General features: G+C 45.1%; 1 protein-coding gene and 1 long non-coding RNA gene across 3 annotated transcripts in view; one reads left to right on the forward strand and one right to left on the reverse strand.

Moving 5' to 3' along the window:
• AHRR (aryl hydrocarbon receptor repressor) overlaps nucleotides 1-18,610 on the reverse strand; it is a 124,244-nt gene extending 105,634 nt beyond the window's left edge. For both annotated transcript variants that reach the window (XM_075921552.1, XM_075921551.1), the window contains exons 1-2: nucleotides 18,454-18,610; nucleotides 6,623-6,694 (exon numbers count right to left, since the gene is read on the reverse strand). In XM_075921552.1, coding sequence (XP_075777667.1) covers nucleotides 6,623-6,684 — 62 coding nt within the window. In that variant the 5' untranslated portion in view covers nucleotides 6,685-6,694; nucleotides 18,454-18,610. The remainder of the gene's footprint in view (nucleotides 1-6,622; nucleotides 6,695-18,453) is intronic.
• A 72-nt stretch (nucleotides 18,611-18,682) lies between these two features.
• LOC112544114 (uncharacterized) overlaps nucleotides 18,683-24,425 on the forward strand; it is a 42,582-nt gene continuing 36,839 nt past the window's right edge. Inside the window, exon 1 of the long non-coding RNA XR_012901824.1 lies at nucleotides 18,683-18,773. This is a non-coding gene — a long non-coding RNA (uncharacterized LOC112544114). The remainder of the gene's footprint in view (nucleotides 18,774-24,425) is intronic.

A 24,425-nucleotide genomic window follows, 5' to 3' on the forward strand; every position in this document is an offset into this window, starting at 1 on the left:
TTTGCCAATGGTCCATTTCTTTTTTTTTTAAATGGAGATATACCTACCTTATAGAACTGGAAGGGACCTTGAGAGGCCATTGAGTCCAGTCCCCTGCCCTCCTGGCAGGACTAAGTACAGTAAAACTCCAATGGTCCAGCACTCCTGATAGTCCGGCACTCCTGATAGTCCGGCACCATCAGGAACCCGGAAGTGCTTTGGGCAGCCGGACCATTAGAGCTGCTCTGCCCCCAGCTTCCCCAATTCAGCCGCTGCTAAAACTGACCAGCGGCTGAATCGGGGAAGCTGGGGGCAGAGCAGCTGGAGTGCTGCTGGGTTGGTCCCGTTGCGCTGCCCCTCGGGGCTGCGGGACCAACCCGGCAGCACCCCAGCTGTCCCCGATTCAGCCGCTGCTGAAACTGACCAGCGGCTGACTCCAGGAAGCCCGAGGCAGAGCAGCTCTGCCCCGGGCTTCCTGGAGTCAGCCGCTGGTCAGTTTCAGCAGCGGCTGACTTGGGTACACCTGGGACAGAGCAGCTGGGGTGCTGCTGGGTTGGTCTCGCAGTGCCAAGGGTTGGCGCTACCAGACCAACCCAGCAGCGCCCCAGCTGCTCTGCCCCAGGCGTCCGCAAGTACAGCTGGGGTGCTGCCGGATTGGTCTCGCCGCGCCAAGGGTCAGCGCTACCGGACCAACCCGGCAGCACTCCAGCTGCTCTGCTGCAGGCGTTCCCAATTCAGCCACTGAAACTGACCAGCAGCGGCTGAATCGGGGTCACCTGGGGCAGAGCCGGACTATCGGAAGGGGGGGCTATGAGGGGCCTGGGGTGGCATCCCTCCCACCCCAGATCCCTCATAGCTCCCCCCTTCCGATAGTCCGGCAAATCTGATAATCCGGCACCCCCTGGGTCCTAAAGGTGCCGGATTATCGGAAGTTTACTGTATCATCCCTGACAGATTCACCCCAGATGGTCCCCTCAAAGATTGAGCTCACAACACTGGGTTTAGCAAGCCAATGCTCAAACAACTGAGCTAGCCCTCCCCCCAGCAGTGTGTCAGAGAGAGGGCAGCTGGGGTTTGTAGAAGTAGCGTTGGCAGTGGGAAGGGGGAAAGCACTGGCAATGCACACGTCTTGTTTATGTGTTGCTGTTCTTGAGCAAAACTGGGTCCTTGTTACCCCTTGCTCTAATATAGTGGTCTCCAACCTTTTTAAGCATGAGATCGCATTTTGAATTTAAGCACAATCCAGAATGCACCTCAAACTCAAACACCCTTGCCTCACTTCCTTCCTGCCCTTTCTCCAAGGCCCTGCCCTTGCTCACTCCATCTTCCCTCCCTGCCTCCGTCACTTTTATCAGTCCGGGGGCAGAGGGCTGCGGTGTGGGGGAGGGGATGCAGACTGTGATCTTGGGCTAAAGGATTTGGAGTGTGGAAGGGGCTCTGAGCTGAGACTGGGGCAGGGAGTTGAGCTGCAGGAGGGGGTTCAGGGTGCTGATTCTGGGAGGGTGTTTGGGTGCAGGGGGACTCAAGACTAGGGCAATGGTTTGGGGTGCAGGAAGGGTTCAGGACTGGGGTCGAGGTTTGGAATGCAGGCTCCAGATGGGCACCACTTACTACAGGTGGCTTCTGGCAGTGGCGCAGGGGACTAAGGCAGGCTCACCCCTACTCTGGCCCTGCACCACTCCCAAAAGCAACAAGAAAACTCTCTTCATCCATGTCCCCCCTTTGCTCTGGGGTAGTGGGAGGGGCACCCTGACATCAGTACCCCCTCCTCTTCTTCCTGTGCCCTGCACAGCAAGCAAGAGGCTCCCAGAACTGGTACAAGGCAGAGGCAGGAGCAACATGGCAGTCTTAGAGGGGCAGATGAAGTGCCGGCACTTGACAGTCTCCTGGCAAAACCAGTCAGGAACACCTATCAAAGGCTCCAAGATCTACCAGTAGATCCTGGTCTACTGGTTGGTGACCACTGCTCTAAAACATTTTTTCTCATGCCTATTCAAGGGCTGTAACCTGGAACAAGTGGTGAAAAAGACAGTGCGCTCCCAAGAATGGGGAACAGATGAGGCAAGGTCTTCTGTCCATGGCTCTACTTCAGGAGTAATGGGATAAAGATGTGCTGTCCCCATGTCCAAAATACTTTTTAGTCATTCCTGCAATGCGTGGTTAGGGTAGGGGCAGATGTGGAGATGCAGAGGGAAATTGTTTCATCTAGTGGGTGTACTCAGGAACACTTCAGTACATGAAAGTACTAGCACATGTAGGAATCCTGATAGGACAAAAGATGGTTAAGGAAAGAGTCTCTCTGCACTAGCAAGCTCAGGAGGGCCAGAGAATAATATGAGGAGTTATTGCTCTTCTGCCAAAAGCAAGAACCCTCCAGGTACCTAAAAATTACAATTACTCGCACCTGTTGCACTCTGCATCAGCAGTGGTAGGGATTACAGTCAGGCTTATCTTCTCAGAAAATAATTGCCCCTTTCTTTAGATATGGCAATATCCATAGGATAGTCTTACGGAGATTTTAATATCTGTCATATGCAATGATGCTTAATAAAAGATGCCAGAATGGAACTTTCTATTTGTAGCTTTTCAAATTTGTTTCTTTATTAGTTCTCAGGGAGGACCAATGGTACAAGGTGGAAGGATAAAGCCATTTTTCATTTCTGATTTGGCACCAAAAAAAATAAGGCAATTTTTAAAAATAAATAAAAATATATTAATTTTTCAAGTCAAACATCTCAAATAGCTTTGTCAGTTTACTATGAATGTTCCCAAAATGTCATATCAGACTTGAGACAAAGCTTGGGAAATTTCAATCCAAAAGAGGTTTTGGGGGGAAGTTTCATGGGAGGAGTCAAGGATTAATTGGTAAAAGTACTGCAACCTTTTAGTGAGTCTATACTGCAGGGCTTAACTCAAAATAAGCTATGCAAATTGAGTTATGTCAATTGAGTATCTTATTTCGAAATACCTTATTTCAAAATAGGGAGCATCTACACAGCACTTATTTCGAAATAGAGCACTCTTCCTCCAACTTTCTTTATTCCTCATACAATGAGGGTTACAGGAGTCAGAGTAAGAAGTCCTCCAGCTTGACAGTATTTTGACATTATTTCAAAATAACTGCCTGCTGTGTAGATGCGAAGTTATTTTGGAATAGTGTTGCAGTATAGATGTACCCTTTGTGATAAACAATGTAATTCCTTTGGGTTGCCAGATGGTTTAACAAAAAAATACCGAACACCCCCTCCCAAAAAAAACCCACCAGGAAAAAATTCTGTCGAGGAAAAAAAAGGGGGGGGAGAAGACCAAAGTTGTTAAGAAAAAAATGTTTTTAAAGGAGGCTGCCCCTTTAAGACGGCTGCCATTGGGCACCATTTTTTGAAACCCCACATTTTCAACCCAGTAAGCACAGGAAAGCTGGGGGCCAGTGGGGAAGCCAGCGGGGGGGCACCATTTGGGGGGCACAGGAGTGGCTTCACGAGCCGCACTTTTGGGAGGCAAACGGCACATGCAACTTGCGAGTCGCGGGTTGGCCACAGCCGGTGTTGAGGGAGGCATCATGTGGCCAGCTCCCGGGTCTCTGCTGGTCACGTGGGCCACAACAGTGTGCGCTCTGCTCCCCCCCCCTGCCCGGCGCCCCCCTAGCATGGCACCTGGCAAGTGTCCCCTCCTGCCCCCCTTCACTATGACTTGCTGTATGCCTCACTCCCAGACGCAGCAGGGGAAAATTGTCCCCGCCGGGCTTCCGTCCGAGGGAAACAGGAAATACCGGATATTTCACATGTCCGGTATTTCCTGTTGGTTTTTTTACAGGATGGAGCCCACAAATACCGGCCTGTCCGGGTGAATACCAAACACCTGACAACCCCTTGCTGAGTGATTCCAGAATTATGACTAGCAGAACTGAAGAGAGATGGGCTCAAGTCTCAAGGGTTGAGATTATGTACCTTCTCTTCTTGGAAGTGCAATTCAAATGTCACAGTCCATGGAAGGGGGGGGGAGGAGTTAAAGTGATTTTATGCTACTTTGGTGCTCGCATATCTAGGGCTGCAACACCTGGTGATATGATATTACACAGAATCTCTGTAGTGCTTTGTACTATGGCCCTCACATCCCAGCCAGCTCCTCCCACCATGCCATGACTCATAACAGGTTAGAAAATACTACAGGTCATCTTGCAACAGTACACAATGCGTCCCAGGAGGAATTCTCTTCTAGCCTTTTACAGATTCCAAACACTGCAGCAGAAGCACACAACCTCTCTAGTAGGGCCCACAATATGCTTTTTACACAAGGCACACTACAATAATTAAGATGGTCAAACAAAAATTAAAACCCAACTATAAAAAAACCTGCCCAATCAAAACCATCCCAACTAAAATAATACTTTTCTCAAAAGAATAAATATTTGCACACAAACAACAATATTAAAAGGAGATTAGTTAGGTTTCATAGTCAAGAATTCTTAATTCTGCCTCCTTTATAAATCCATCATTAGGGGTTCCGTGGAAAAAACAGTATGGAATCAAGTAATTTTAGACTGCCATAATGTACACATAGATAGAGGCCAAATTAAGGTTGTCTCTTAAATTTGTAAAGGCAGCTGTAAATTTGACATTCCCTACTTTTTTGAATGGTTGATTTTGCATCCTCAATAACGTTCTTTTAATATGGGGGGGATTTTGAGGGGGGTTAAAAGGAAAATGGTAAAATTAGGCTATGTCAAGACTACAGAGTTTTTTCGAAAAAAGTGGCCTTTTTAAAAAAAAACTTCACCTGCGTCAAGACTGCAGCTGCGTTCTTTCGAAATTAAATCGAAAGAATGCAGCAGTTTTTTCTACAGCGGTAAACCTGCTTTTACAAGGAAGAACACCTTTTTTCGAAAGAGCTCTTTCAAAAAAAGGCGTTCTTGAATGCAAACAGGGCTATTTTGAAAGACAGCATCCAGATTGCCTGGGTGCTCTCTTTTAAAAAAGCAAATCGCTTTTTTGAAAGTCTTGTGACTCTCTAGATGATCTTTTTCGAAAGAAGTTTTTTCAAAAGAGGCTTGTAGTCTAGATGTACCCTCTGGGATGTAATAGTATAACTGTTTAAATGATTAACCGATAAGCCTGGACTTATCAGTTACCATTAATGGTTACACGCAGGCCAGGATTTCACCAAAGACCCCTGAGAACATCTACTCCCTCTGTTAGTAGAGTAGCATTCTTACTTATCTGAACATCCACTTTAAAAAAAATCTAAGTCAGTCATACAGCTGTACCTTTGGATAGCATATCAATCTCTAGGGAAGCCATGGATCCACAAAATTAAAAGTTATAAGCTTCTACTGTAATTACAAGCAACTGTAATTTTGCCTCTTGAAATGAAGGTCCAGACCATGCAAACAGACATGCACATATTAACTTCATGTGTGTAAGTGGTCACCTTGAGCTCATACTTATAGGATCGGAACACAAAAAGTTCACAGTAGAAAAAATTATTATGTGTCTGGGAGCCAAGTTACAGTATAATTGTGGGATCCATCATTTTCTTATTTCATTATTTTTGTACATTAAAATTCTTATCCACCACAATGTATTTGTATTTGCAAGATTTTTTTAAATGGAAACAAGAGATTTATTTTAAATGTTCACCTAACTCCAAAACAACTCATTAGATATTACTCAAAGCTTCAAGCATGCTCTCCTGTAGACTAAACATAATATTTTAGTCCAAATGGTGTAGTTTTCAGATGTTATGAGAAACTGGAAATAGGGATCTTCATTTTAATGACCATCTCATCATTCACTGAAGTACCATGCCCATCAATGCTATTCATATTTATAACTCTGAAAAATACCAAAAATACATTTGGTTTTACAATTACATGGTACAACACAAAAGATGCATGGATCATTATAATAAAAAACATTTATTTAACTGAGTAGTTTGGGGCATCTGGAAACCATTTCATATTTGAGTGACAATGACCTTTCTCTCCTTGCATTTCAAGCCATCCCATTACTTTACAGGGCTTTGTTCCTGCAATCCTTTCATAAAGTGTAGGCGCAAGTCTCCTTACAATGAAAATGATCTGATAAAATAACTACCTGAAAAATTATACTTTAGTCAAAAAGTGCCACTCACCTGTTCATTGTTTCATTTAGTTAAAGTAACCCGTGATATTTTCAATTTTCAAACTCCCATTCCCTACATTTTTTGTTCCATTATATTGCATACAGGGCTGCACCACATTAGGGGAAAGTTAAGAAGGCCGTTACCAGGGCACTGGTGTCAGGAGACACTGCGTCCTTTGAAAGGCATAATGTGGGGAGAATGCTGTGGAAGGCAGGTCTTGTTCAAGTTTTAAAATGTGCAAAGGTATTCCCTACTCATAGCCAACCTATGTGGGGCGCAGGGCAAAGGGAAGGGTCATAGCCTCCCCCATGCTCTGCCAGATGCACCCTTTCTGGGGGCCAATCAGCACTGATGGATAAACTAGCCATCCGGCCAAGCTTGTACTCCCACTGTGGGGAGACAAATTAAGCCTTTCCTGTGTGCGTGCACTGTGGAAGGCAGGGACTCCCTGCGCCTTATCTCCCCTATAAAACATTCACACAGAGGGAGACATAATTAGCTCATAATGAATATGATACTTAACTGTTTCTGAATGGGTTTCCTCCTTTTCCTCCCAGCATACAGACATTCCCCTGGTGGGATCATCGTCCCGGCACTGAAACAGAAAAGCAACAGGTGGTTTGTTTTCAGTGTTTCATACCATTGCACAAAATGACCAACCCCAGGAGATTCAGTTTAAAGCCAATGCTCATTCCTTAAACATTATGTAAAGCTAAAAGTCACAGTGACATTAGTTAAGAAAGACATGTCAGGTTTCATCCAGTTTCCTAGTTTAATGTTATTAGAATACTGAAGTTTATATTTAATTGTCATATTTTTTAAATTAAACCTGCTACAAAGTAATATAAAAATGAGTATAAAATACATATTGTTTACTAGAGAGCCTGAACTAGGCTTCTTTCTTCCTTTATTAAAAAAATCTCCCGGACAATATATATTTAGATTCAGTAATAATAATATATATCACCTTCCAAGAAGATCCCACAAGTCTTGAAGTATACAGGAATAATTTCTTCCATTACTGAAACTGTGCTTGGCAGCATGCAATTACTCAAATTGGAATTTGTCCAGGTAATCACATGTAATATCTTCTACATTCTTAGCCCTGGTCTCCACTAGCAGGTTATTTTGAAATAACAAGTGGAATGTTCACACTACCAAGCCTGTTATTTTGAAAAAGGGGCTAGTTATTTCAAAATAATAACTCCTGCTTTCCATGAGGAATAATGCTTATTTTGAACAAGTTGGACAAGTGACCAACAGAGCTTTCCCAAATTAATGCCAAGTTACCTCCCTCCTTTTACTGAAAGTTTCTTTTCTATACTCAGACTCTGCTTGCGAGTGGGGCACCCTAGGGTAGTGTGTAAATTTCCCAGGTTACTGAATTGGGACTCGAGCCAGTTCTGTGTTTGATCAATGGAAAGGCATCCCTAGATATTGAACCTAGTACTGGCTGCTGCTAGCTCCACCTGGCAGAAAGGTTACTCATCTGTTAACTGTTTCTGGCGAGAGAGCAAGCAGGTGTCCTTGGACATGATTAAGGCAGGGAACTGTGTAGCCTGGGGATATCATAGAATCATAGAATACTAGAACTGTAAGGGACCTCAAGAGGTCATTGAGTCCAGTCCCCTGCCCTCATGGCAGGATCCAGTACCATCTAGACCAGGGCTACTCAACACACAGCATGTGGGCTACATGTGGCCCGCAGCCCGTTTATTTGCGACCTGTGGTATGGTTTGGATTTATGCAGAGCTCAACATGCGGCCCATGAGTGGGAGCCAAAACAAAAAAATTGTCAATATAATAGCCTTCTGTTTATATGCATTTCATTTTAGTATTTAAATTCCTGAACTGTCATTGCTCATTAAAAGTGCTGTCATTGCTCATTAAAAATACTGCACTTTATTAATATCAACAGATCTGACTTAAATGGAGCCTGCATGTTGTGAAGTCTTGCCTTAATCTTTGTATTCATGCCCATCAGTGTGAAATAAGCTATTTGCATATATTTGCATATATGTCTGCATGTATATGCAACTACCCTTAAGTTGTGGCCCTCCGCATGTGCTGTGAGTATCACTGTGGCCCCTGGGGCTTCCAAAGTTGAGTAGTCCTGATCTAGACCATCCCTGATAGATGTCTATCTAACCTGCTCTTAAATATCTCTAGAGATGGAGATTCTACAACCTTCCTAGGGAATTTATTCCAGTGTTTAACCACCCTGACAGTTAGGAAGTTTTTCCTAATGTTCAACCTAAACCTCCCTTGCTGCAATTTAAGCCCATTGCTTCTTGTCCTATCCTCAGAAGCCAAGGAGAACAATTTGTCTCCCTCCTCCTTGTGACACCCTTTTAGATACCTGAAGACTGCTATCATGTACCCTCTCAGTCTTCTCCTTTCCAAACTAAACAAGCCCACTTCTTTCAGTCTTCCTTGATAGGAGATATTTTCTAGCCCTTTAATCATTCTTGTTGCTCTTCTCTGGACCTTCTCCAATTTCTCCACATCTTTCTTGAAATGTGGTGCCCAGAACTGGATGCAAAACTCCAACTGAGGCCTAATCAACACAGAGGAGAGTGGAAGAATGACTTCTTGTGTCTTGCTCACAACACTCCTGTAAATGCATCTCTGAATCATGTTTGCTTTTTTTGCAACAGCATCACACTTTTGGCTCATATTTAGCTTGTGGTCTACTATGACCCCTAGATCTCTTTCCACAGTACTCCTCCCTAGACAGTCACTTCCCATTCTGTATGTGTGAAACTGGTTGTTACATCCTAAGTTGAGTACTTTGCATTTGTCCGTATTAAACTTCATCCTCTTTACCTTAGACCATTTCTCTAGTTTGTCCAGATCATTTTGAATTATGACCCTATCCTTCAAAGCAGTTGCAATCCCTCCCAGTTTGGTATCATCTGCAAACTTAATAAGCATACTCTCTATGCCAATATCTAAATAGTTGATGAAGATATTGAACAGAACTGGTCTCAAAACAGACCCCTGTGGAACGCCACTTGTTATGCCCTTCCAGCAGGATTGTGAACCATTAATAACTACTCTCTGAGAACGGTTCTCCAGCCAGTTATGCACCCACCTTATGGTAGCCCTATCTAAGCTGCATTTGCCTAGTTTATTGATAAGAAGGTCATGCAAGACCATATCAAATGCCTTACTAAAGTCTAGGTATACCACATCCACCACTTCTCCCTTATCTACAAGACTCATCATCCTATCAAAGAAAGCTATCAGATTGGTTTGACATGATTTATTCTTTACAAATCCATGCTGGCTGTTACCTATCACCTTATTATCTTCCAGGTGTTTGCAGATGAATTCTTTACTCCATTATCTTTCCTGGCACAGAAGTTACACTGACAAGACTGTAGTTCTCTGGGTTATTCTTAATTCCCTTTTTATAAATGGGCACTATATTTGCCCTTTTCCAGTCTTCTAAACCAAGCACTCCAAGGCTTGTCCAGGATTTAAACCCAGAACCTCTCACACACACAGCAAAAATCATACCCCTAGACCAACAAGCCACTCTATGTGTGTCTCCACCCGAGAGAGGTGATGGCCAGGAGAGGCAGAATCCTGGGACTGTGTCCCTGTGCTGGACCACTGAAGGGAGGGTACCTCTAGAGGGTGCTGTCAATTAAAGTTCAGTATAAATCCAAACTAAACAGAAAAATAACAGTGTGGGGTTCAATCTAGGCCACTTGAGGCCTGTAGAGCCAGAGAGCAGAAGTCCTTCTCCATTGGATCTCAACTATCCACTCTTATAAACAGGGCTCTATCAAATTCATGGTACATTTTGATCAAATTCACAACCATAAGGTATTTAAATTGGTCAATTTTACATTTTCTGCTGTTTACAGCTGAAATTTCAGGGCTTGTACCATAGTAGTTGGAACCCAACAGGTACTCCAAGTGGATCTGATCTCCCTACCTTCCACCGCACACACACAACAGCCCTATAGGAAAAGGACAAGTGCTCCCAGTAGCAGGGGAGATCAGCCCTACTCCTCACACCTCCTCCAGCTGCAGGAATCTGGTGCTGCTGCCTAGCACCAGAGGTACCTGCAGCAGGGGGAGGCTGGGGGAGCTGGGTTTGATCACCCCGAGAGCAGCTATGCAAGGAGAAAATCAGATTATATGGGGAAAGGGCTAATTTTGTGGTCCATTACATGTTTTCCATGGCCGTGAAATTGGTAGGGTCTTATTTATAGACCTTCCCCTATGCATGGGCAGGGGGAAGCTAAAGAGCTGCACTTAATCTTTGTCACAAAGGCCTGAGAATGGCCTTACACTGTGCCACTCATCCTCTTTTTTTTTTCTCTGTTTAGATGGTCAACTAACCTAAATACTAAAGTGCATTTTAAACTGGCTAGAAAAAACATATCAAGAATCATTGGCTAGTAGATGATGCCAGGCAAATTCACATTAGGAATTAGGCACAACTTTGTAAGAGTGCAATGACAAAACATTGGAACAAACTACTAAGGGCACAGGTAAATTCTCCATCTTTCGATGAATTGAAATCAAGACTGGATGCCTTTCTGCAAGATATGCTTTAGCCAAACATGAGTTATTTGGGGTCATACAAGAATAACTGGGTAAAATGTAATAATTAGTGTTATAGCTGATGTCTGACTAAGTGATCTAATGGTCTTTTTGGGCCTTAAAATCATTGTTGTCTGCCCACACAGAAGTATGTATGCCACAATTTAAGCAGCACTCTTTAGAGCAAGGGTGGTCAAAGGGGCCTCCATGGGCTAGATCTGGGACACCAAGCTGGTGGATCTGGCCTGTGGCTGGCCTGCCGCTCCCCCGCCCCCAGGACAATGAAGACCTGGAGACAGAGGAGTGCATAAAGTCTCCTCCCCCGCCAGGGGCGTGCGGCATCAGAAGGAATGGTCAACTGTTTTAAAACAGCCAGCGGCTCTCACTAGCCACCATGTGCCCCTGGCAGAGTGGGGGCAGGCAGCTCCCCTGCCCCAAGGCCCTGATTGGCCTCGGAGTGGGGACAGCGCACTAGGTCTCCTCCCTCGGCAACACCTAGAGAGAACCATCAGCTGTTTTAAAACAGCTGGCGATTCTCTGTAGGTGCTGAATGTCAGAGGGGGCAAAGACTTCATATACTCTCCCACCCCAGGCCAATCAGGGTCTGTGGGCATTGGAGCATGAGAAGTCTCCTGGCCCCTCCCGTTCCGCCTGAGGCCCCACCCCTTCCGGAGTGGCCTGGGGCCACTTCAGAAATGTGTGAAGTGGCCCTCTTTAAAAAACTATTGCCCTCCCCTGGTTTAGAGGAAGAAGATGAGGAGAATCTGGCTTGAGAGATAGTGGCTTCATCTTCAACCCTTTCCTGCTGTTCCTCAAAGACTTCTCCTATGGTTCAGGCGCTCTAGACAGAGACTCTGTGCCTGGTTCTTGCAAGGCCTCAGCTTTAGCTGGTGACAGAGGGAACATTTTTGAGGGACATGGAATTTTCCAGGCATCGGACACTATGAGAGTGTCTGTCCATTCCTAGAATCTACTCCTCGCAGGTGAGGCACCACTGAGAGCCTGGCATGGGGACGGGGCTATCACCATCTGTCAATGAGGAATGCAGAAGAAATTTCTTCTTTACTCTTCTTTTTTTTAAACTGAAATAATTTAGACAGTCCTGTAAATATCCTTGTGCTCTCTAAAGGATTGAACTTCTGCCCCAGCATAGAACCTAATGGCATACTAATATGTAAATAACTAAAAGAATTCTTTTGCTGTCTCCACTTCAAATAATTCTTTCACAATAATGACAACACAACTCACACTTACATATCCTCAATGATAACCATAAGAGAACTGTTTCAGTAAAAAAAAAAAACTGACTGCAAAATCCTTAACAAATATCACATCTACCATAATCTCTCCACCACTGATTGAACAGCCATACAACCACAGAAATCTAAACACCAGAAAGTGATCGAATCAGCAGACAAAGGGGCACCATTGTAGTCCTCAACCATGATAAATATGTTAACGAGTCAAACTGACAACTCTTCAACACCACCTACTATAAAGAACTCAAAGAAGACCCGCAGACATTTAGCCAGGAGTTTAAGGATATCAACAAACTCTTCCCCAAACAAGTCCAAGAGTGACTCTACAGACTCATCAAGCTGAATACAACCCATGGACCTTAGACATGCTACCCAAAATATACAAGCAAGGGAACCCAGGCAGACCCATCATATCTGACCATGGCACTCTTGCTATAGGAATATCAGCACTCAAAAACCATCCTCAAACCACTCAGCACACAAAGGACCAGCTTCCTCCAGGACACAACTTCCTCCACAGACTTCACAAAATTAATAACCTCCCTTAGGACACTATCCTTCCCAGCATAGACAGCACTTCCTCATACACCAACATCTCTGCCTTAAATATTTACAAGATAATGGACAACTCTCAGATATCCACCCCAAGCAAATTGCCAAACTCATCCTCACCCCTAAAAATTTAATATTCAGAAACAAATGTTAGAGAAGAAACAGGCGACCCAGTAGCGGATGCGGTATATAGAACTGCTTTATTGCCCACGCACGTAAACCTCGGACCCCCAGCACAATGTTCTGAGTGGTAACAATCTGGCACCAATTATATCCTTTTATTTATTTTAGTATGTTAATTTACACATCTATTACTATGTTCCCTAAAACCTTATTTAGTAATGTTAACTCTCAAACAATTAATATTAAAAAGCAGGTGATGAATACAATTATACCCTTCCCTGTTTGTTGTTTACTGGTTTTTAGTTAAATCAGCATTACATGCTATCTTAATTAGCAGCTTATATGAAGGGGAAAGAACTCTGACCCTGAAAGTGTTTTTACAGCACAAGTGCGAAGGCAAAACAAGACACTGTTCAGTGCAACCATCTTTCAAGGCTGCCAGGACAAAGGGGAAAAACACGTTCAAAGGGCAATGCCTGCTATGGCCGACCCCTTACCACTATCCCAGACCCCTATTAATTTTTACATATCCCAACAACAAACACTTTATCCAACCATGGAAACAGCCATGCACACTAGGATGGCTCCACAATTTGCAAACCTCTTCATTGGGCCTCCTTGAAGAAGAATTTCTGGGAAAATACACCATGAAACCAATGACAAACTTGAGAAACATTTGATTTTTTTTCTTCGTCTTTTGGATGGATGGATGGATGGATGGATGGATGGATGGATGGATGGATGGATGACTGAAACTCCCTCACAGATTTCCACGACAACTCCAAGAACCACCACCTATCCATTAAACACTTTCTGAAACACTCTACACCAACATCAATTTCCTAAATACCACAATCAGCTTCAACAATGGAATCATGGGCGGTAGATGCAGCTGGGGCTGGGGGAAGCAGGCCCTCAGCCCTGCCTACAGCCTCGTCCCCTCTGCTAAGGTCCCACTCTCACCTCAGGGAGGGGAGGAGGTGGAGCAGCACGCTAAGTGTACCCTCCCCACTATGGGGAGGGGAATAAATGGGCAGGGGTGCACATCTGCCTCCTCCCCCCACAGCCTGCCCAGCCCCTGGAGCACCAGGAAAGGCGGTAGCCGTGCAGCTGCAGCTTACCCAACCCCTGGAGCACCAGGAAGGAAGGAGGCTGCATGGCTGCAGGCTGCCCAGCCCCTGAAGCTCTGGGGAGGGAGGGCATGGGGGCAGCCTCCCAGCCCCCCAGAGCATGGGGAGGGAGGGTGCAGTGGCAGCAACACTCCACCCCCAGAATGCCTACAGCAGGTTTTCTGAGGATGGAGTGTGGGAGGTGTCATGCCTGGTGGTTTGGGGAGGCAAAGCCTTCCACCTCTTAGGCTACCGGACGCCCATGAATGGAACCCTTCAGACAACTATATACAAGAAACCACAACTGCCTTCATAGACCCAGTGACCACTCCTAACTCACTAAGAAATCTACTCCCTGGCACTCAGATACCATGGAATATGCTTTGAGGAAAAAGTCCAGAGTACACACCTTCATATACTCAAAACCATCTGCACCAAACAAGGACACTCCACTGGAGAAGTAGATCTCATCATGCAATAGGCTGCCCAAATATGCCCAAAAACAGGATTCAGTACAAAATAAAAACCCCTCTGATCATACACCTGTAGTCCTGTAGTTGTCACCTACCACCACTCCACGCTGGAACACAAACAGGGTATCATCAAATTATTACAACCCATAGTTGACTGAGACCTCATCTTGAAAGAAATCTTTCCTGAACCCTCTCTTCTGATCTTCAAACAACATCCTCACCTTCTCCAAGCTCAGAAGCAACGAGCCCCGCACACAACAGGCTTGCCAACTCATAGCAGTGCCAGTTCCTGCCAAAACACCAAATGCAAAACCTGCTGACATGTTTCCACTGCTACAGTGATCAACACCACCCACAACACACCTTCAAGATCCATGGGTCTTAAACATTCCTATCATTACATGAGGCGTACCTCATCCAGTGCATTAAATGCTCCAACAGAAATTACGTGGATGAAACCGGACAATCACTACACTTTTAAATGAACTAAATGATAAAAGACAAAAACACCATATTACCTTGGGGTGAGTACTTTTCACAAAGCAATTGTTCGATATCTGACCTACACGTTCTCATCCTCAAAAGAAACCTGCACAACACTTTCAAAAGACAAGCCTGGGAGCTTACATTCTTAACTTTGCTAGACACGAAAAACCATGGAATGAATAGATACTGGATTTATTGTGTATTATTACAACAATCAATAGCCTCCTAACAATCCTATCCAACTGCTTCTCTGCTCTTAATGCCCCTCCAAGCACAGAGAAGAAAGTAAAGGCCACTTTATCTTGAATGGTCCCTTGAAATATGTGTTTGTTTAGCATGAGTAAATATCTCACAGCATTTCTCAAACCGGGGGTCCCAAAGCAAAAGGACATCGCAAGACCACAATTGTGAGGGATTGTGAGAGCAGCGGCTGCTGGCCGGACACTCAGCTTAGAAGGCAGCATTGCTACATGCAGTAGAGCAGAAATAAGGATGGCATGGTATTAAGCTGAAATACTTTCAAAGAGCATCCCAGCAAAAAAAAAAAATTGGGAACCCATCTTTTTAACTGTGACGCTCTGACTTATATCCCAGACGTGAAGGAGAGTTCTGTGTAAGCTCAAAAGCTTGTCTCTCTCACTAACAGAGGTGGGTTCAATAAAAGATATTACATTGCTCTCCTTGCCTCTCTAATATCCTGAGATCGTCATAGCTACAACAACATTGCATTTTAAATTCAGTTATTAGAAATTCCTAGCATTCTCAATTAAAGTTTGGCCACCAAGTTTGGCCTGTTTCTATCTATACAGGCCAGAGACTCCTCCTGTATTTTCAATTTATTCAATTCAATACACGCAGGCTGGAGATATCAAGTACTCACCCACTATCCCAGTTACAGATTCCAGATACCCATAATCTCTCTTTGGACCTTAACATTGACGATGAATGAGTTATATAATCACTTAATGAAAAAAATGTATTGTAGACTATATAGATAGATACATACATAAGCACGAAGAGATAAAATTGATGTGATAATGAAAGAAGTAGGTCTCAGCTGAGGGTGACCATATTTCCCTATACTGAATACGGGACACCTAGTAAAATTACTCATATTCAAGCAAATTCAGCAACAATCAGAATTATGCAGTGCAAATGATCAAATTAATATCAAGTTGACTGAGCTCCTGTTAAAAAGAAATACTGTGTAATAAGATTCTTTCTATTTACCTTATTTTTTAAGACTGTAGTGTTTACGGGGGGAGACATCCCCCATATCTTTCTCTCACTCTGATCAACCGACTCTCCCTGCCCAGTGCTCTTCACCTTCCATGCTTGACTGCGTCCCCAAGACAGAACCACCTCTCCTGATATGTGGCACCCTATCTTTCCAAAGCAACATAGAAGCACAGAGGGTCACATAGCTCCCTTCCTCGATTTCTGCCAGGATTCACCCCAGAATGTAGCCAGCAGCAGCCTTTCAGCACTGTGCACGGGGGAAGAGACAGAAGCTGCTTCCAGCTATGGGGCAGGGTGTGTGTGCGTGCAGGGGGATGAACTAGTCTGTGTCCTTGCAGAGCTCATCTTTCTTCTTCCCCCTATGGGCTAGAAGCAGCTAGTCTGTTCCTCCTGCACAGTGTTGAAAGGCAGCTAACACTGTGCTGGCCACTATCATAATCCAGGTTGCTGCTGGCCACTAGCATAACCCAGCTACCTCCTGTCTCCTGCCTACAGTGCGAGCAAGAAGGGGTCAAGCCCTAAGGATGCATTGTGATCGTGCACTCAGGCTCAGTGAATCTGAGGGTGCTTAGAGGATGCAGTGGCTCCACACACACTGGATGCAAGACCCAAGATGGGGTGTTTGATAAGGCCCTGCTCGGGAGCTTCTATGGAGCCTACAGGGTTAGGGTGTGAACAGACTGGAATCAAATTCCCTTCCCACACCAGAGCTTATCCAAGGAGCACAGAGGGTCCCTGTGCCAGTGTTGTGAGGGCCTCTGGCATATGTAGGGCTTCTTGACACTGCACTGGGAATGGGACCCACCCTGCCAAGGGGATATGAAGGAGTAGTGGCAGTGGGGGGTGGAAAGCAGGGAGAGAAAACCGAGAGGGTGAGCATGTCAAGGATTGATGAGTAGATGGCAGAGGCGACTCTGCCGTCTGGTGCCTGTCTGCACTTATCAGCACCGCAGCTCACGGCGAGTTCTGGCTAGAAATGGGACGGTAGCAGGGCGCTGCTGCCTGAGAGCAGCACTTAATGTGGGCTGTGCTGATGGATCAGCCAGAGGAAGAGCTAGCCCCATGCACTGCATCTTTGCCCCACTACCAGTCTCGCACACCCATCCCCATTGAAAACCACTGGCTCTCCTACACACACTCACCGCTGGCAAACGGGGATCTGGCCAGCAACAGTACCCACCAGTACTGATGGGGGAAGAGACAGAAAATTCAGGACACTTTGCCTGTTTTTAAGAAAAAGTCAGGACACCTGCAGGAGGACTTAAATACAGGATTTCCCCTTTAAAAATTGGCTGTCTGGTCACACTATCAGCTTGAAATTACAAAATGGGCAAGGATAAGGGTGGTTCTTTACGGGTTTGCTATTGGAACTTTAGCCGGCCATTTCCTAATTTCTCTAGTATCTACGTTTTTGGGTACTGCATGAATCGGTAGAGTTTTATTAAAGGGGTTTTATTTTATCAACCCTGATTGTGCATTAACAGATTTTTTTGATGGTTTGACTATGTCAATCTTTAGGCCTCTTTTGTTTAACTGCACACAAAATTGGTGCATTTATAAAGTCCAAACGTGCTTAACTGACAGCTGGGGATAGTGAAGCCCTATATCCTGCAAACAATTAGGTACAGATAGTGGCATTGTTTTCTTCTCCACAGTGGCTCACAAAGGTGCCACAACATTCTTCTGGCCAGATTACTTCTGGGTCCAACTGAATAATTCAGTTTTTATTTCAATCCAGTTGCAGTCTCTTCTGAGACTTTCTACTACCAATTAGCGCCAAGTGTGCTAGCAAGTCAACTGTTAGAAACCAAATCGTAATTATATAAATGCCTAACATTTTGGTATCCATATTCAGAGAAATGGCTTTCTAAATAATGTAGCCCTTAAATTGCGTTTTTCCTTAATACCCAAAGTTGCAAAAAAATCCACTTTACAAAACAAACTGATGTAAACTTTAAAAGTATTGGGATCCCCCACCCGCCTTCCCTTACACGAAACTGAAACTCCGGCCGGCCGACTTTTTAGATCTAAATTATCCGTTGTGGAGAACAGGGCTTTATCAAGGGAAATTCTGACTGGCCCAGAATATAATCGCCTATTTGTTTTTTTCATGTATTTCATTTTGAATATAGTCACTCCACTGTATTTCATGAACTTTTCATGTGAAAATCTCCGGAGGGAGAAGCCGGGGAAAGTCAAATTGGGGAGCCAAACGGGCCAGTGCGAAACCCTTTCACGTCTTATAGTTTAGTTTTCAGCACAGAGGACAATGTTCCCAGGCTCTGGGTCCCGGGCTGTCCCGATGCGGGCGCTCTGCGCGGGAGTTTCACAGAATGCAACTCGCTGCGTGCCCGAGGGCTCGGCAGCCCCAGTGGCCGCCCCGAGCGCGCTGCGCACCGCCGGGCAAGGGCCCCGGGAGCGGGGACCCTGCAGGGGGGCTGGGCGGGCTGGGGGGTGAGAGCGCAGCTTTGCGCCTGCCCCGGCGTCCCTGCCGACCCCTCGCCTGACACTTGCTGCCTTTAGAATAAGAGGCCGTCGGAGGCCACGACTCACCCAAAGCAAGAGCCGCGGTCCCGGGCGCGCAGTCCCGCGCAGCGGTAGCAAAGCTCTGAGCCGGCGCTCCGGGCGCCTGGCAGCGGGGCGGGGGGGATGCGCGGCCGCCCCTCCCCGGGTGACTCAGGTGGCGGGCGGGGGAGGGAGGGAGAAGCGGAGCCTCCCGGGCTCCCCGCTCGCACGCGATCCCCAGCCCGGCGCGCAGGCGGCAGAGGGCGCTGCGGGGCCAGGAAGCGGCCCCGGCGGGAGGAGACGGGGTCCTGCCGCCGGCGGCTCCTCTCTCCGGAGTGACCGGAGCGAGCCCCGGAGCTCGGGGTGTTGTAAGTGCTGCGCGCCCCGCTGCCCCGGCTCGTGCCCTCGCGTGACACTGTCCTGGGACTGGGGGTCTGTGTGGAAGGAACCTGCGCTTCGCTCGCCGGAGCCAGTCAGCCCCTGACAGCCGCACGCTGATGTTCCTGTAGCGCTTGAGTGGGCTGGGGCGGGAGAGCCCTGTGGTCCCAGGGTATGGGAGAGACAAGGTGGGTCAGGCCACGTCTTTCCCCGCTCTCGCTTACCAGAGCTCTTGTTCAAGCAGAAGAGCTCTGGGCAGCTCCAAAGCCTGTCACTCTCGCCGGCATACATTGGACCCGTAAAAGAAATTCCCTCACCCGCCTTGGCTCCCCGGGTTTTTTCAGTGACGTGAATCGATGTAATTAGATGAATCTATGTTACCAGGCGGGAAGGATTAGATTTGTATCAGTAAATGTCAGTAAGTGGCCATACACTGTGCTGGCACACCCAATCAAAACAAATTCGAGATGGATAGTTAGATAAAGTAAGACAAAATGCTCCTTATTAGACGTATTAGAATTTGTTTTAAGGATATTGACTTGGTATAATTTGATGTACTGTCTACAATTCGTGTTTTAACAGATACACAGTTTTAACTAGGGACTTTCTGGATACATACTTGGGTGGCTGGCCTGTGCCATAACATCTACACAACTATTGTTATCTATTTCAGAGGGGTAGCTGAGTTAGTCTGTAACTGGAAAAACTTAAAAAACAACATATAGTCTTGCAGCACCTTAAAGACTTAACAAAACATGTAGATGGTATCATGAGCTTTCATGGGCCAACCCATTTCTTCGGATGATTGATCTGTGTTAGCTAGGTGAAAACTAGTATAATCTGTGCTACAGTCAAATCTTCATTTCCGGTGTAGACATACCCATATCGGTAATTTGGTTAACACCTAGATTCTAACAGCCTTTTTCTTTTTAAACAAATAGCTATTTTTCCTTAAGAGATGTCTTTGCACATAGTTTATAACAAATTTATCTTCCTTTTTACATTTTAGCTATGTTTCTTTTTCATGCTTTTAGCTATGTTTCTTTATCATCTTGAGGGGTAGTGCTACTAACAACTCACTGTTTTAGTTCTTCTAGGCCCAACACCAAATCCTAGGGATTTATTGATAAGGGACCACGCTTTGCATGGTCATACAGATTTGGGACAAACATCTCCAATTATTTATGGAGTAAAGAAAGCACATTGGGGTTTTCTAAACACAGATTCTAACAGGACTTTTTAAAAAATAAGTTTTTACAAATAGCCTTTGCTTCTCTTAATGGTCTCTTTGCATATATTTTTCAATGTGTCTATGTTGTTAGCTTGTAGCTGATGAATTTCTTTATTGTTTCTAGGAGAGATGCTGCTTATCAGTCACTGGTTCATGGTTTCTTGTCCTGAGAGCAAATACCTGCATAGATGGACTGTCCATTTGGGGATGAGGGGATGGAAGGGATTAGGTCAGGTCCTAGAAGAGAAAGGGTTAAACCAGTGGTCCCCAACGCGGTGCCCGTGGGCGCCATGGCGCCCGCCAAAGCATTTGTGTGCGCCCGCTGACAACCTGGGCCGGCCCCGCCCGTGGCACACGGGAGGCGCTGACCCCAGGCGCTCGACACGCACCGGCGCCGGGTGCGCAGCGCTCGGGCGGCCCCAGCCCCTGGGCACAAGGCGCTTGGGGCGGCCTCGGCCCCGGGCGCAAGGCGCTCGGGCGGCCCGAGCCCCGGCCCTAGGGCACATGCGGGTGCAAGAGCATCCCAGTTCCCTGGCGTGCTCCCGGACGCGCGGCCCCGCCCCCGGGCGCCCAGCGCGTGAGTGGTCCCGCCCCCGGGTGCCCGGGAACCTCTAAATGTTGGGGACCACTGGGTTAAACCATAAAATCACATTTGTGACATCATTACTCTTATGTAATGAGTCTCTTATCTCATCAGTCTCTTTTTGACAAAAGCTAGGGCAGTAATGTGCTCTAGCAAATTGCTAGTTTCTTGAATAATGTCTGTAATTTACTGACATAATTAAATAAGTCATTCTCTGCTTTATTTGTAGCCATAATAAGACGTGGGTCAAATGCAGGATCCTGAAGCTTTCTTCCCCCTTTGGGTTCCTCTCCTCTGTCCCACATCTTTCGCTAGTCATGAGGTGGTGGGGTAAGGCTACTTACATTGAAAAGTACTAGCAGAACAGATTTTCTGCCAGCCACAGGTTGCTAAATGGCATTTTTATGAACTAAAAATTCCTTTTTCTACAGATATTTTTGGACAGCCCAAATTCAACCCATTTTTTACAGATGGTTAAAATATTCAGAAATTGTTATCAGCTGTGTTGAAATCCCTGAGCATGAGTTTCTTTAGCGAAGTCACAGATGGCAGAAAGAGCAGCTTTCTCCTTCATTCTATTTCTTTCTTTTGTTAGAATGGGAAGGAATTTTATTTTGCCAGAATGGCTAAGACTGAAGTATAACAAATCTTGACTTAGTGTTGAGGAGGTGAAAAGGTACAGCAATAAACTATAAAGAATCTGGATATGTGCATGAAAAAATGTGACTTGACAAGAAGAATAACCATACCTGGCACTTGATTTATTGATTACACCGTGTGCTATGCTCTTTTAGTTCAACTGGTTCCAAGTTTCCCTATTGTTTTCACATTCTGATTGAATCCATTGTTCTTCTCTACAACTAAATATATCATTTTAAGAAGAAGATATGTATGTTTAATGCAGAAATGCAGTGCCCTTTGATATCACACTATTCTCTGTAATCACAGCTTTTGAGCATTATTAATGTCCATTCACATATGCCTGCTGTAATTAGCTTCCTAAGCTCTTGGTTCCATATCTTTCCGACTCTAGAGATAGAAATAAACTGTATTTCAAAGAATTAAAGGGAAAATGTAAGACAAATACAGGATGAGGCTTCCTTTTGAGGCAAAGAGCCCATGATGTTTTTATATTGGGTATAAAATCAAACATTTCAATCATTGTGATTAATCCTTTGCTTGATCACGGCTTGAAAGTGATTTTTTTTTTATCTGAACAATTGCTTCTTAGTAGGTCTTTATTGAATACAAAGTGGAAGACATTAGACAACAAGTTCTAAATTCTGTCAGGACATTGCAATACTGGAAGATGGGGTGAACATCAGGTTTGAATAATATGTAAACATGGGTATTGGATATTATCTGCATTCTGTTGGCAGTGGGATTATGGCATCTCATAGTAACTTTATGTTGATGTCAAAATGAATGAGAGAGAGAGATGCAAGCCTTGTGACACTCTACACTGGGTAAATATTTTGTGCAGAAAGAGCTTCTTGGAAGAAGCAAGGAGACAATTGTGCAAGAAATATGTCTGAGGGTTTGTCTTCACTACCGACTGGATCGATGAGGCAATCCAACGGGGGTTGATTTATTGACTGTAGAATAGTCAAGATAAATTGATCACTGATAGCTGTTCAGTCAACACCAGTACTCCACCTCAACAAGAAGTTAACAGTCAAATGTCATCAGAAGAATGTCTCCTGTTGATGCACTGCAGTGAAGACACTGCGGTAAGTAGATCTAAGTACGTAACGTAGATCAGTTTGCCCAGGTAGCGTAGATCAGCCCTAAGAGAATGAGACAAATGGGCCACTAAGGCTGGCAACATTTGTAGGAATGAAAGGCACCAGGGACGACATGACAGTACACAGGAGGATAATTTGGGAGGAGTAAAGTTATGCCAGGCTTTGAACACAACCATACAGGGATTGTTAATTTTAATTTTTGTGGTGTATGCTCAGATAGACTGGTGTATTTTAATTACATAAATAAACATTGGACTTCACTTTCATTTCAGTTTCAGATAAGAAAGATATTTTCCTTGTCAGGCCCAAAGGTACACACTTGTTGAATAGTGATTGCTCTTTGCTACCACTTGCTGGCCAGAACAGGACAGAGCATCAGAAAACAACCTTTGAAAAATATGTCTGTGATCATGTAATTTCATCTATCACTAGCTCTGTGTCAGGGGGTAAGAGAGAAATAGAGAGCATTTTATCTTCTCACTAAGGATGAAATTGACCACCATCCAGATGGTCGATTCTCAGCCATTGCATGACTAATGTCCCATTTTGAGGGTTTGTTTGGAATTGAAGCAGTGCATAGATCTAGTACTAATCCTGAGATAAGTTATTAATTTCACTATAGTTATCTCTACCATCTTCATTGTATTTAGCACTCTGGGGCAACAAGTTGTTCCCATCTACTTTGTGTAATTTGTTGGTTTTAGTTTTATGGAATTCCATACCAGAAAGGACCAATATATCATCTAGAGTGGTCTCCCATATATCATAAGCCACTGCATTTCCTCCAGTTGCCATATATTAAGCCTGATAACTTGTGTGTGTTAAAATGTAGCCTGTATTTAACTAAAGCATATATTTTCTTCTCCCAGCACCATCCTTCACCTGTATTCCCTTCATACAAAGGCTAACAAGGTTAATAGCTCACAGGTGCAGGGGAAACTGCATTATAGTCTTTGAGCAAATGTAAATATATATGCAGGTTTTACATAGCAAAGAAGTTTTACAAAATTTACAAAATATCCAGTGCAATGAGATAGCAAATAGAAACACAGAAAGTTACACAGACACCTACTAGAAACAAAAGAAACCATTTGCAGACATTAGTTCAGAAAAAAAGGGAAATAATGAGACCCACTTATACATATGCAAAGCCTATTGCCACAGGAGGAATGGCCATATGAGCTTAAACAATAAAAAGTCTGTGATGACCTTAGATGTCTGGCTCTGTATGCACACTACTCTGGCTTAGTGAGTTTCTGCCCTACACTGATCAGTGCATGTAACTTGTTGAATTCCATTCATGATATGTATCAGGGGTTGCAGTTATCCCCAATGTACTCCCAATAAGTGTGGGCCATAAGCTCATGTTGGTTAAATGTATACCTTTTGTACACTACTCATTGGATAGTTTAGCAAGGTCCTTGGATTAGTCCAGCCAGGTCAGTCATGGTCTCGGCAAAGCACTGAGCAAATAGTTGCACTTGACTATCTAGAGAAAGCAATTGTCATAATGTTTCTGCAGATGAACCTGTAGAAAACTCACTAATGGGGTTGCACATGCTGGCCTGGGCTTGAACCAGGGTGAAAAATCCCCCTCCTCCTTGCTGATGGCCACATAGCTATGGCTGAGCCAGACTGACAGCCAGGGACAGCTCTCTGTGTTTGGGATGGCAACCCGACAGCAGCAGCCCAGGTGCGAAGAGGGCTAGGCAGCCCCTTCACTCTTGCTGTGTCCCTGCCAGGGTGAGACTGGTTGAGGGGGCTTCTTCCATCAGTCCTGTTCTGTTGCCTGGCCACCATAGTGCCTTCCATTGTGCATGTACCCAAGCTGCCCTCCAAGCTGTCATCCCCTAACTAGTCATCTGTCCATCCGCTCTCTGAGACTGTCCTTCCCGACTCCATTCATCTCAGGGTATCAGAGCCAGAGAGCAGAGCCGGAGTACAAAGCAGGGGACAAGAGTGGGTCTGTTTAGCACTGCTGGGTTGCACAGATTGTTGTGCACTTTGTGTACAAGATAGCTTGCAGGGCTGCTACTAACAGGTCAAGCTTCCGTTCCAGATATGGACTGGCCAGAGCTTCCTT

This window comes from Pelodiscus sinensis, chromosome 2 (genome assembly GCF_049634645.1).
Source record: "Pelodiscus sinensis isolate JC-2024 chromosome 2, ASM4963464v1, whole genome shotgun sequence".
Taxonomy (NCBI): Eukaryota; Metazoa; Chordata; order Testudines; family Trionychidae; genus Pelodiscus; species Pelodiscus sinensis.